Source organism: Cololabis saira, chromosome 13 (genome assembly GCF_033807715.1).
Source record: "Cololabis saira isolate AMF1-May2022 chromosome 13, fColSai1.1, whole genome shotgun sequence".
Taxonomy (NCBI): domain Eukaryota; kingdom Metazoa; phylum Chordata; class Actinopteri; order Beloniformes; family Belonidae; genus Cololabis; species Cololabis saira.
In genome coordinates, this window is record NC_084599.1 from 15,165,665 (window position 1) to 15,179,981 (window position 14,317).

Sequence of the window (14,317 nt, forward strand, 5' to 3'; positions counted from 1 at the left end):
CGTTTCGATAAAAGACACAACTCATTTTGTGGACGCACACAAAGAAAGATGGCTGGTGGACGGACAGACACCTGAACTTCAAACCTCAAACTGGAATCCGGACAAGTTGGGACAAGTTACCCAATGAACAATTGTTGCTGGAGCTCGTTCCCTCCCTCGTGCGCCAGCGTCAGGACAGTGAGGGAAAGCGAGAGATGAAACATGACGCCTGAGGGATTGTAACTGTACCTAGTCAGATGGAGACCGGTCGCTGTGTCACCATGATGTACGTACGCAACTGATCCTTTATGCAAAATTAGATCAGGTGAAGGTAAGTAAAGCGTCTACTGCAGCTTCACAACCCTGAGACAAAAGATAAATATTATATATATATATATATATATATATATAAATAAATAAAAACAAATAAAATATAAACTCACCTCATGTGATGTTTCAATTGTATCATTTCCACAGAGAAAAGTTAGAAAGGAAAGCGTGCTATCTGTTTGCAGCCTCTACGTGTCTGGAGACACCTGTTCCCGTATCAATATCACCATCTGGGTGGAGCACACTTCCCCAAGCGCGTCTCATCTCCCAGATATTTCAATGACAATAACGTTCTCTGTGCCTTTGTTGTAATGCAAATGTGAGAGTGGTATGGCGTGGCTCATACAAGGCTGCAGCGCTGGTTACTCCGCACCGCTCCGAGTTTCAACTGGGAGAGTTTTCCTTAAAGCATCAGGACTCTTGAATAACTGGTTACTAATGTAATGAAGTCATCTTTAACACGTCACTATATAAACAGTTTCAGAATGAGACATTCAGTCAAAGTTTCTACACTTTTCTAAAAGCATTGTTGTTACTGCGCAGCGACTTCTGTCCTTTTTGTGTGCTCGGTACTGGTTTCTTCATTTAACGTCCTGATGTCATCGGCTGTGAATTTGGTTTTCTCTGAATGTAACATGAGAAAATTGTGAGTCCAAGGCCCTGAACATCATCTAAACATGCGTCTAGTAACGACTGCCACCAAAGCTGGATTCAGTTTCTGCACGATGTTCTCCAGGCAGGGACTAAAAAACTTTCTTAAACAAATCACAAGTATTGGTTACCTTGTTTAGTAGCACAAACGTTTCAAGAACCAACTTCCAAAATCATTTTCTTTCTCGGGCTCAAAGATTAAAGAGACACGTTGCTGTGAGAGTGCATGTATTGTACTGCATGTGGACACAATGATATTTTTAGCATTTCACTTATTACAAAATAATAAATTATGTGTCATATTTTTTTTAATCTAATATTAGCAACAATAGCATTTTTCATTGGGTGTAATGCTTTTATTCTGGCTTACAAGTAGAAAAAGAAATTCCTGAAATTATCTTAAAGTTAAAATGAATGTTTGAAATAAAAATGATATAGTGATCCACACAGTAACTGTCGCAACACCTTAGTTGAAATGTAAATCTCACGGTGATGCAAGTCAATCTAAATCAGGGGTTGCAAGAGTTGGGACATTTCAGAATAAGAAAACACACAACTAGTATGGACAACGCCTGTACGATAACGTACAGATGATCGTATTGGTGATGATGCCAGGCCTTCCGGCTGCCCCCGTGAACTCGGCTCCCCGTTACATTCCAGCAAAGGCCTGAAGAAACACTTCCTTACTGTCACAGATGTGGTCAGATGCCTCGCCCACACCGCTAAGCCTCCGCTAAGCGACACAAAGCAGCCGGAGAACCGGCTTATGTTGTCACAGCTGCGCTAAGGCACTGCCACTGTTACCCATGAGCAGATTATAAAGACCTCAGTCTTCTTCCACCACTTTACTGTCATCGCTCATTAATAAAGATTAAGTGCCTACATTAGCAATATAACTGCACTATTTTTGCTGATACTGTGACAAAGATGCTGCTGTTAAAGGATTGGTGAATCGTGAATGCAGTTTGACCTAAAGACTTGAGAGTTTTCTGGATTAAGCTGTCAGCTAAAACTCTGTTTCAGACAAACATAAAACATACGTGTATCTGGTTTTCAAATTTAATTTCAAAAGTGTATGTGTCTGGAAAATATTGATGCAACTGCAGCTCCAAGCTTGAAAGACAAGAACGGTCATGCGTCTCATTGGATCATAGCTGCTTAACGTGAAACTTTCCCCAGAAATGAAATATAACATTACTATTATACTCCCTCTGGTTTGTGTTACGATTACCAAGGAGACACTTCAAAGTGGGAAAATAACAAAAAGGAAAACCAGTGACACTTTTACAGATGTACACCGTGGTGTATGGGGAAAGTAAGGCACACGGCAGTGGGCATCGGTGCTTTAGCAGGTTCTATGGCAGATGATTACTCACCTCGTGTCCGTCCTGAGTGGTTCAGCAGGTTTACTTTCCATCTGGGAATATCCTGTGTCTGACTTTCTTGCGGGAACTGGGATCTTCTGTAAGTTAAGTTGAACAAACACAGATGCACTTATGCAAAAATATTCAAACACAGAAAGTTTCCAGCCCGAGAGCCAGGTTGAAATCTTTTTAAAGTCTGTTTTAGGCGACACGCGTCGCAGCTTCCAGCGTTCGCACTGCTCCAAAGATGATTTAAACGCACGTTGATTAAGCTGAGGGTGTGTCTTCATGTACAAATAAAGATGAATATATTGACTTGGTCTGCTTTCCCCTCAGGCACTAATGAGGAGAAAAGCCATCTTGAGGGTTTAATATATTTAGAAGACTCAACTGATTCATTCCAGTTTACAGATAATAGTCTTAAGTAATCTTGGCTCACCTGCCCGTAGATGTCTGTGGAAGGAGACGACCGGGATCTCTCGTGGAAACAGTTGCTCTTGGCCTTGTCCTCCGGTCCTGGATCTAGTATGTTATCAGCTGAATGGTAGCGTCCAGAGGGCTTCTTCTCCGGAGGTTTCCTGTGATCGTTCCACCTCGCCTCGTACTCGGCGAACGTGCCCAGCCGTTGCTGATCTTGGACAGACTGCGCTGCAGAAGGAACCTGGACCTCCTCAGTGTGATCTCTGCTCTTGAATCCTTCCATCGTGTCCTCTGTTGCACTGCCAGAAGCAGGATCTTGTCCTTGGTTCTTGGTGTGGTTTTGAAGCGGTATGTGAGTAGGGAATCCTGGTTTCACACCGTCTTTCAACAGTTTTTGTTGGTCTAGTGAACTCGTGTTTTCAGTGAGAGCTAGATCTTCATTAACTCCAACTTCATGGATTTTGTCTGGTTCAGAGAAACATCTCACCTTCTTCCCGGCGGGGAAACGCTTCCGACTACCAATGCGAGCCACCTGGCTACAGGAAACTCCTGAGTTGCTTGTTGCTGATTCTGCAACAGTCGGCAGAGGGCTGACTTCTTTACGAGCGTGTGCTGAGGATGGGTAGCTGGGTGTGGCTTCGGCTGCAGAGTGCTCCATCAAGACGGGCTCCAGATCCCTTCTCCTGAAAGAGGTGGCTTTAAGCACCCTGGCTTGTGCCTCCTTCAGATGATCTTTGTAGGTGTTGGAGAAGGAGCCGTCTGCAGAGGTCGGGGCGGAGCCTTCGGCGGACTTCCAGGGATCCGGAGCTTCCTCCGTCCCGTAGTCGGCCCCGGGCAGGGATGCTGCGCTCTGACTTTTCTGCAGCTTGGCTCTTCTCATCTGGATTTCGTTTCTCAGCGTGGTGGCAAAACGGTCGGTGCGCTTCATCTGACTGCTTTCAAGAGAGTCCTCAGACTTTTTGCCGGCTCCTGCCTTCTCCTCTTGGCCCGTGGCGTAAATGGATAGAGAATGAAGCATGGGCGTTGCTTGGGGGGAGATGCTGGTCCTCACTTGGTTCTGCTGTCGGATGTTTTGGGGAAGTTCTCTGAGCTGTGGTGGCAGGGACCTCCGTAGTTCAGACTGTCTGCTAGCAGGATTGCTGAAATACTGAGGTTCTGCATTCTGTGTGCCGTGTCCTCTCTGGTATCCTCTATCATCACCGCTGGGCTTCAACACAGAGGCTTCAGGTACAGAGGTGACTTGATGCTTGCTGTAAGCTGTGGTGTCTTTGCTGTGCGAGGAGTGCTGGGGAGGATACCTGACTTTGGTGACCGTCTGTGGGCTGACGGAGCCCCGCTCACTTGCCAGATCTATCCCTGACATACTTCCCCTGTTCTCTGGTATTCCTGACAACGACAGGGCGTTAGGCTGTGTTGGCTGACATGTAGTGACACAGTAGTATCGGGTAGCCCCACTGCTCTCTGCGTTTTGGTCACTGTTTGTGGAAGACAAGGAGTTGTTCACGCTCCGTCTCTGGCTCTGGCTCTGGCTCTGGTTTAAGACCTGTGCAGAACCATTTGTAGGCAGTTCCTGCAAGCTACAAAAGTAACCACCGACGTTCTGTGGCTTGGGTGCAGACGAGGTCCAGGGCTGGGGATACAAAGTGCTTTTGTCACTGTGGTGTCTTTGATGGAAGGCCTGGGGCGGTTGGCCCTGACGGACATCGCTGCTGGAGAGGGAATGCTGTTTGTTGGAGCTGAACTGTTTGGGACCAGTTTTATCTGATGGATTGTAACCATTTTCACTATCGCTCTTCGTGGAAACGTTATGGCTGCGACGATTTTCAGAGGGAACTTTGCAGGCCAAATGTGAGTCAAGTGCTTCGGGCTGAGCCAGACTGAGTCCCCTCTCGTGTGCTTTAGTTGCTGCAAAACTATTGCTGCGTGCAGGTGGGGGCGGAGGGGGAGGAGACGGGGAAGTGGTCTTCTTTTTCTCGGGGACATTCCACACGGGTCCATAGCTAGTCCGACTTGAGGTGGAATGTCGGCAGCCAGCCGGGTCCTCCGTTGGTAAACCGTCTTGGCCCGAGCCGACTCCTGGCATCTGGAAGTACGTGAGCTTATCGTCCTGCTTGACTCCCTCGGCTGCCAGGCTCTGGCTGTTTCTGCCACTGCTGTGCTTCCCTCCTGCATCCCACTGATTCACTTTATAGAGCACGTTTTCCGTGGAGGCAGCATTGCTCTTGGAGAGGCTGTAGTCTGGTGTACCGGAGCTGGTGGAGAAGGAGCTGTAGGCCGAGTCTCTCTTCCCCCCTCCGAGGTGCTCCATGCTGTTGGTGGACTGGGAGGCATGTCCTAGGCTGTCCATGCTGCCCAGGGAGCTGAACTGGTCAGACACTCTGCACAGGTTCGTCTGCTCCCAGCCACCAGACAGATCAGTTGTGGACGAACTGGAAGTTAGAGGAAATTAGAAAAGTGAGAACATAGAAAAAAAGGCTGATTCAATTAAAAGTTAATAACTTTTTTTTTTTTGTCATTTAAAGTATACATTTGTAGAAAAGTCAACAAACTATGAAGGGATCCAATGCTGCACCGCCATCAGTTTCAGTATTCACTATTGCAATATATGTAAATGTCTAAGATCGTGTTAGTATGAAGATTGATGTGTCAGGTTGTTCTCCTGTTCCTTCTGTCTTAAATAGAAGCAAAATAACAAGAACAGAAACTTTTTGCACGCTTTATTTGTATTTGTTCTAACTTGTTGTTTAACTTGTCTTTCTTTTATATTTTTAGCCGGGGGACTGCCAATGGAAACTAGCTCTGTAGCTAAAATTGGGTGCATTTGCATTTTTAATTCTAAATGTATATGAATGTACACTGTCCCCTTCCCAAATAAACTGAATTGAAATTGAAATCTAGACCCAGTCAGTTTAAAACATATGAAATATAAACTTAAGTTATTTAACCCCCCCCACACATATGTAGATGTGTGTATTTGCAAGGAAACAAAGCTGTTAATATGAGGCCGTGCAATGAAGTGAGAATTCACAAACAGAATTAAAGTATAATATGATTTACTGTTAACATTATATCATCCAGAAGGAAAATTCAAGAGCCCAGTGTTACCTTGCATCATATCTGGTGTGCCAGACTGCTGTGGGTGGAGACTGGGTTTTTCCAGTCTCTGATTGGTTTTCATTGAACTTGGTGGAGTGCCAGGAGTGAGGCCTGCTTATGGGTTCATTGCGCCTGCAAAGAGGGCATAAAACACAGACTGGATTAGAAACAAAAATTTTGATTAGTTTTCCTTCATTTTTGAATTAGACTGATTTTTCTTTCCTTAATTCAAGAAGTTCCAGCAGATATACATATATTTTACACAAAAACACATGTAAAATATATACTTAAAAATAAAAATCCTGCTGCTCCCAGATTTCCATGGTGAATTTATATGTTTGAATACTGAAAAATCGCTACAAAAACACACAACAGCATCATGGAAAAATACATTATATGTTTCACTTTCAAGGCAGTCATTTGCAATCTTTTTGTTTCACTCTAAAACCCTAGATGGGAAAATGTTGATAGCTTTTTATGATGTTTTTCATCAGAACTTCAGTCTAGTTGTAAGGAAAGCACTTGAAACATACCCTTTAAAGCAGTTCTTTCTGAGATGGCATGTAAGAGGGCAAACAGACATGAGACATATGAAGATAAAACTTAAACAACCTAATGTCCATAAATATTGACACAAATACATGTTACATCTCACTGACTCATAACAAAGTGCATGCTGTGTGAATGGGAACAAGATGACATGAATGCCAGAGGGAGCAGCTGATGAACCACAAGGAGGAGGACTGGTATCAGAGGAATGATGGTGCAGTAAAAACTAGATGAACTATTTCTACTGTGATGGGCTCAGGGCAGGAAGGAAGGAAGCATGAACAAATGAAGACAGGGAATATGTGGTGTTTCTTTACAGTGAAGCCACAGAACAGTACCTCATGGAACTTCGCAAAATCTTCGTAAGAAAGCTTCTTGCCACATGCACGTCATTCTCTGAGGGCATTTTATGACCTACAATATCCACCATTTTCAAATTCCTGGGCAGCAGAGGGAGGAACACAGACACGAAGAGCTCACTGACAACAGACAGGACCATCACCACCTCATATGTCAAACTGTTATAATGTTGAACATTTGTGAATGAGAGTCTCTCGGCCTCTAATGACCCAACCTAATTATTGAGAGCGTTGTAACTGGTGGGACAGTAAAGTCATATGCGCTACAGCTACAGCACTGATATTTGGTGTTGTAGCCCCCTCTTCTGGTCGAAATAGATCAGCGTCACTGTAAATCAGAATTCAGCAACAGGCATGTTAGGCTCATGCGAAAGCTCACGCGTTGGAGAGAACTGTCCGGTGCAAAACACGACTGCAAAACAAAGGGAGACGGCTTCAACCATCAGTAGTCAGGTTGATTATGTGAACAGGATGTAGCTGAGGTGAGCTGGTGGTGCTCAGACTTTGCCGTATGGTCCCTGGGGGAACACAAGCCCAGCATGAGGCCAGGGGGGCTTAACAGAATAGAGAATCTCTCGCACAATCAGATTAGCCACCTCATGGCTCTGTCCAAGCTGTTGTCTGCCTCCCAGACATCCTTACTGTCCCCAGTGTCGTCCAGATCTGACACAAGCGAGACTTCATAGTACTCTGTAGTTTGATGCTGCTGTGATACTAATAACCTACGACTGTATGGAGAGGCTATTTCCTATTTGTCTGAAACTAATCGCCCGACAACATCTCCAGAACAAGAAACATTTTATATCATGAGGTTTACAGTTACTTTGTGTTTGATTTTTGGTAAGATTGTTGCAAATAAAGCTCTTACTACAGCTGAGGAAAGGCATAGCTTCAGTGTTGAAATTAAATAAATACATACTTGATGTAAAGAGCCATTTTTAAGTGAATCTATCAACTAAAACTATAGCTTAATGCTTATGAAGCACTTCTGCTGAGAGGGAACTTTAAAATATTGATATTGCAATGATAAATACCATTTACTCGCTCAACAGCTCCTGGCCTTGCTCACTTTGACTAAAATCATTTGGTAACCTGATGACTTGAGGTCCAAACTAAAGCAGCTTGTTGATGAGGACTACATTTATAAAATTAATAACATATACTTGCAACCCATTTGGTTTTTTGTTTTTAGGTTTAGACAGAGATTTGGTTAAGCTCAGTAAAGTGGGACAATCCTAAAAAAACCAAAATGTGGATTAGAGTCGGGGTGCATTTTGAAGACAAAGCCAAAGCAATGATGAGGTCAGTCTCTCTCACCTCCTCGCCGTCCTCGTTTCTGGGACACTAGCAGCTAACCACACATGGCGCCTGCTATTGGTATGCAAATGACCCTGGTTTTATTAGGCCTATCGTCAGGGCTACAGCTGGGCCGGCACAGATATGCTAGGAAAGTGAATCAGTTGGCTGCAGTGGGGGCAGGGGCGCAGAGCGTTTCTGATCAGTTCAGAGCCCAATGTCGCTTCAAGCGTTTCTGGTAACAATCAATACAAATACACAATCTATACAGAAGGTTTGTGAGCAAAATGGTGATCAGTTCATTGCTGAGGTTTAAAGACAGCATTCATAAATGATCCATTTTGTTTTACCTTAAATGCCTTAAAGAATCATTTACATTTGATGTTGAAAGGTTAAATCTTGATGATCCATGCTTAACCTACATGACATATGAGCACCTACTGAATGATGAGACAAAGGCCTTCACAACAACAACAACAACAAGAACAGCAGCAGAGTATTAAGGTCAAAAAACAGTTAAAGGACGCCCCCGACATGTTGCCAATTATTCACAGACATAATAAAAAAATAAAAAATATAATAAAAAAGTCAGATGGCAAGGCAGCCTTGAAACACATGAAAGGCTTCAGCTATGAGAAGTCATTAAAGCGTATGATAAAGTTCAGTCAGACTCACCAAACATCTGGATGAAGGGAAACAGAAATGATATGAAGGATAAAATGTGGTCTCCTAAAAACAGTTCGGTAATATTAGACTGGACCTCAGTTTGGGCAACAAAGCTACACCCATGTGCCGGTCAGGCATCACATTCCATAAGCACTTCACAGACGGGCCGAAGTAAAGAGGTATGTGGCTACTGAGGCCTGAGCATCTTTACACCACTCTTCAACCGACAAACACACACCAATTTACAACCGACATGGCATTCTCAACACAAAATGACTAGAACTTAGGCTACAACTAAGTTTCCTTGACAGAACTGGTCGGAGGAGAGGGGAGCTTTCCTTCGGGATTACTGAGGTTTTTCCCCCTGAGAAGGGGGTAGAAAAGTGTACAGAAAGGGAGGAGGGCTATTGTCACAGCCAGTCCCTTTTGAGTAGTCTCCCTACTTTCTGTCGTCTCATTGGCTCTCAGGGGCCAATATGTTAATGGTGGGATGAAATGCCGGACTCTTCTCTCCCCGGCTCCCCTGTTGTGAGGCAGGCATTATACCATTACTATGGCAACAGGTTGATTTCTGGGGTGCAAGAATACCCAGCTCCCTTGAAGCCCTGGTTAACTGCCCACAAAAGGGATGCAAGCAACACATGGCAAATACAGCCAGAAGAAATCATTGACTTAATTCAGACAGTATGGTGCTCTGCCCTGTTGTTCATATCTGATCGCTCATTTGGCTCCATGTAATCAATATAGCAGTGTGATGTCAGGAAAGCAGGTGTCCAATGTCTTTATGGATGTCCTTAAACAGAACAGATGCCGTAATATAAATATTAACATTTTCTACTATCTGGTTGTCAATCAGAAATATATATATTTTTTAAATCAGGAGCGTCAGCTGCACTTTAAAAGAAAATACAAAGATGTCTGGAACAGTTTTCTTAAGAAAAACAATGATTTTTTCCACTTGTAAGACCTCTGTTTTTTCTACCCATGTGGTTAATTTTTCTGTGTTTTTCCTACTCTCCTACTCTCCTACCTAAAATTTGCTCTGGCACACCAACCAGAGGTCTGGTGACAAGCAAGTAGATTAATGCAGAAAGATTGCAACCTAAAGCTGATAGAGAGGTAATTAAATTCACAGTCATCTATTGTGAGGGAAGAAATCATGCACACGAGTGAAACAAAGATTTAATTGTGAGGTACAGCGAATGGATTACATTCCTAACAAGTGTAACACATGCATTTGGTACATGATGAAATTTTAATGCTATCAAATAAGACACGTTTTAGAAACAAATTTAAAAAAAGCCCATGTAATGTGACTTAAAAATGTTAGGAGTAAATTTATCATAAATCACCTTGAGGCGTTATCTAGGTAGTAGGTACACTCCTTCCTTTACAAACAATGACTCTTAAACTCTATCAATTTTTAACTCAGAGCTGCAAAGCTTCCTATTTTCTCTCAGATGTAAATTTGACTCACACATTTGAAAAAAATACTTTTAACATTAGATGTTTTTTGTAAAGTAACATTCCAGAGTTAAAAGAGCCCAAGGTTCATTATTAGGTGTTAAGAAGTGTAAACTTTTGTTTGGAACCAATACAAACAGTCAAAGCTGTTTTGAGTTAGAAGAGGGGATAGACTTGCAGCAAAATGGGAATCAATGAGTTCTTAGCCTCTACATCCCACTGGATCAGTACTTGTATACGTATAACTAAACATGCAATTGTTAGAAATACAGGCCACGAACTCTCCTCTTTTTGTCTGTATTGACAGTAGTTTGCGCTACATTGTTGGTCAGCTTATACTCACTTACTACTGAGATGCTTATACAAACATACAACATGTAAAATTAGCTTGGTTTGTCTGTAGAGGATGTAATCCACACTATCACTTAACTGGAATGACCTTTTTGAGATTGTCAGATGCTCAGTGTTACAATTTATTTTGAGGTAGCTCTTTCGCCCCAGTACTAACATTATGGATGTTAGGCTGAAAACAATTCGTTCTGATTCAAAAATGCTTCTATTGATCCTTTTTTGGTGAATCTTGAATCTAATAATAGACTCAGGGTTGTTTCAACTCTAAAAAGTTGTTTAAGAAAGCACTGGGATGCAGGTTTTTGTTCAAAAGTTTAGTTAAGTTTTAGTTTAGTTTAGTTTTTTTTTTTTTGGTCATTTACATTTTAAGATGTTGTTAAGAAGTTGTTATGAAACAGCTCAAAATCAGCTTGTTTCTGAAACTGTTGGTGTGTAGAGGATTTGGGAGTCAGTGCGGTTACATGCACATCTAAATCAAGCTATTGGCAAGAATCTAGCTAAGGATTAAACTGGAGTTTCCGAGAAATCAAAGTATACATGCGCGAGAAGACAATCGATTATTGAGTGAGGTGCGTTCGACTCCGCGATGCTAGGTGGCGCCACATGCACTTTTGCGTTGTCGTTCTTCCGGTTACTTCTTTGTTGTTCGTCTTCTTCTTCTCCTACTGTGTTCATATTCTGGCTTTCGCGGTATCGTCATTTCCTGCAGGTGGAATCCCAGGGCAGTCAGTAGCTCGCTTAAGCGTGGGTTGCGTATACATGCCGGAATCTCAGATTAGGCCGCATTATCTGATACTAACAGCTCCATCTTAATAGGTTCACTTCGGTTCGACTACAGCCTGACTAAGTATACACGGCTTTTAAAAATTCAATATCGGTCAGATTAAGGCAACAATTCGATTTTCTGTGCATGTAAATGACTGAGTAATCGTTAGGGATAAACAAATTTTGCACGAAATGTATTCTTTCCTATCTTCAGAAAATTCAACTTGGGAATACTTTTGATTCCACAATATACCGGGAAAAAAGAAACTGAACGCAACTCATTTAATAAGAAAAGGTTTGAAATAGTCAAATATGTCTGGAGGACTCCAATGCGTTTACATCATCCCCATCACCCGGAGTTGAAAGAAGTTGTGACCCTTTAATGCTATTGCTATTGTTATAGTGAGATATGTTATCTTTTAGTGCTAACAACACTAAAAGGAAAAATTACATCCACTTGTCCGTTTCATCTCAAGACCAACTCTTAGAATTGAGGATTTTGAAGAATCATAAACTCAAAAAAAGTGATAAGAACAAATCATGTGATACATCGAGATTCGCAGCCCCATAAGCTGAGATGGTTAGCCCAGCAACGCATTTACATGATGGATAAAATGTAGCAAAATGTAGCATCATGTGCGGTATTGCTTACTATTTACTGAGAAAAATGCTGGGGTTGAGCGCACCCACTCTGCACTTTGTAGGTCAACTGTTGGATCTCATTTGCTCCATAAAGGGGATCACAAAGGCCTTCCTCAGCTAACCCCACAATCAACCCAGTCATGTTTGGGGTGAGAGAGGTGAACTGTGAGCAGGATGAAATGACCGGCGCATTCCTGGGCTGAGTGACATACCAGCTGTCAAGTCATGGGCTGCCTGCTCTGACCCGTGCCCCATAAACACCTGGAAACCTTTTGTCCGAGGCCGAGGGTCTGAGCCGGCTTTACTCATATCAAAATTCATCAAAAATCCATCACTTCCAATTTGTATCTGGACCTCACAGTTTCATGGTAAAACATCAGAATGTAAGCTGGAAAACTACAAACAACATGTGAAATTATATACACGTTATAATAAATTCAGAGCGTCAACCATTTTTTAAAAGTATCAGGCAACTAGGTGACAAAACATGAAAACAGTAAAATGGTGTGAGAGACCTTTGAATGTTTGTTAGGTTTAGTATGACTTATCCTGATTAGTTTTTCTGAAAGTAAAATTCCCTCAAAATTGCCTTTTTTTTTTTTAGAAATAATTACGAAACAAGAAGAAAAAGCAGTGTTTTTGTAAAAACATGCAAAAGTAAAAACCATCATATCCAGAAATGACTAACATCCACAACTTATAATATGCCCTCCAGGGCAGAGCATTTCTTTATATCATATCGAGGTATACTCAGTGTCATGTAAGTGTTTTTTTTTCTGAGATTCTGTGGTTAAAAAGAAAAAAAAGGTTTCTGTAAAAAAAAAAAAGGCCAATTCTATACAGGTGGCTTGCTGTTGACTCACCTTGACAAAAGAACCCTCAGAAATGGAGCAGAGGAGTGCAGTTAAGACTAGGAAACGCCAAAATCTCTAAAGTATGACTTCCTTGCTTGAAACACAAACAATTTTAAGAAATCGTCTTAAAAGAAAAAAAAAAGAAAGTGCACAGCATTCCAGACGTGCTACCTTGGCTTATTTAGAGAAGTAAAGCCCACTATACAATCCACTGGAAACTCCGACGCCTGTACAGCCTGTAAGCTTTTCCAGGTATAACTGGATTGTGCACAAAAACCTTGTGCAGCTTTCACTAATTTAATACAGCCGCTTACATGTAGTATGGTGCTAAAGACAGCTTTTTTGATGCTACATAATCTAAAGGAAGTAGAATATAAGTAGATCTCTGCCTGGGTAAACCAAATGCCATGACAAAATTCAAGTCTAATGTTAGGGCGTTTAATCACACAATCTGCAGTTAGATGCTTCCAAGGCAAATGTCTCGTGGGAGAGCAATGGAAGGCCATCCAGCCTCCAGAAGGTCCTTGTGGAGGACAGGCCCAAACTTCATAAGACTAAACAATGTCAACATATTCAATGGGATAGATTAAAACCAACTTTTTCTATGTTTAAGAACTCATATTTGAGTATCTGACATTACTAGCCAAGAACTCTGACATAACAGAACTTTTTTTTTCTTTAGGGCAGTCAGATATGGAACATCAATAATTAAATGAGCTGTTCTGATTTACAGGGATCCGCAAGATCCGAGACCCTGATCTGAGTAGAATGATCCATCCTCCTCACCTTCATCCCCACCCATCACAATACAGACACCTAGTTGTTCACCTGGAAAACAGGTCTACAAGAAGGCACAGAGCAGAATGTACTACTTGAGGAAACGTAGGTCCTTCTGTGTTTGCAATTTGATCTGCAGTTCTCCACTGGTGGAGCAGCATCAGAGCCAGTAACTGTTCATAGTCTGGACCTGTTCTGGAGATATCTCTGGAGCCTCTGGAGACAAACATGCAAGAATGCTGGACAAAATGAGGAAAAAAAGGACAACACTGCACATCTTCTTCATAACACAATGCTTTAACAACAGTAACTTCCGGCAGAGGCTTCTTCAGGTTTGCTGTATTACAAGAAGATCATTGTTGTCCATAGTTATAACGTACTAATATGACTATAAAGTGAGCGTATTACTGACAGACATGGAATATATAATTCCTAAAGCCTTATCCAACTGAAATGAATCGAGTCATGCTGCATTCACCGTTTCTCAAAGATGGTAACACAGAGCTCCAACAATAAATTAAAAAACTGCAGCCCCTGCTGTCAAATGGAATGAGGTCAAGTCAAGTGGATGACTGCCTCCAAAACCAGCTGCAATGAACAGAGATGACATGGCAAGCTGATGTGGTGATCTGGTATCTGAAAGGAATCTTTTACAGCAACTCTTTGATTCATCTTTCTCACAGTCACAGGTATACTTGGAATAAAAAGACAAATGCCAACCACATTAATTTTAGCGGCTTCCAGCCGCAAATGT

The 14,317-nt window shown here is 42.2% G+C and overlaps 1 protein-coding gene across 8 annotated transcripts in view; it reads right to left on the reverse strand.

The window, feature by feature from the left end:
• shroom2a (shroom family member 2a) overlaps positions 1 to 14,317 on the reverse strand; it is a 38,302-nt gene that overhangs the window by 7,883 nt on the left and 16,102 nt on the right. For 2 of the 8 annotated variants that reach the window (XM_061737901.1, XM_061737902.1), the window contains exons 4-8: positions 6,728 to 6,829; positions 6,374 to 6,391; positions 5,850 to 5,972; positions 2,764 to 5,173; positions 2,337 to 2,422 (exon numbers count right to left, since the gene is read on the reverse strand). In XM_061737901.1, the coding sequence (XP_061593885.1) occupies positions 2,337 to 2,422; positions 2,764 to 5,173; positions 5,850 to 5,972; positions 6,374 to 6,391; positions 6,728 to 6,829 (2,739 nt within the window). Of the gene's footprint in view, positions 1 to 2,336; positions 2,423 to 2,763; positions 5,174 to 5,849; positions 5,973 to 6,373; positions 6,392 to 6,727; positions 6,830 to 8,719; positions 9,044 to 14,317 lie in introns of those variants that run through there. The other 6 variants (XM_061737906.1, XM_061737908.1, XM_061737904.1 and 3 more) reach the window with 6 other exon arrangements.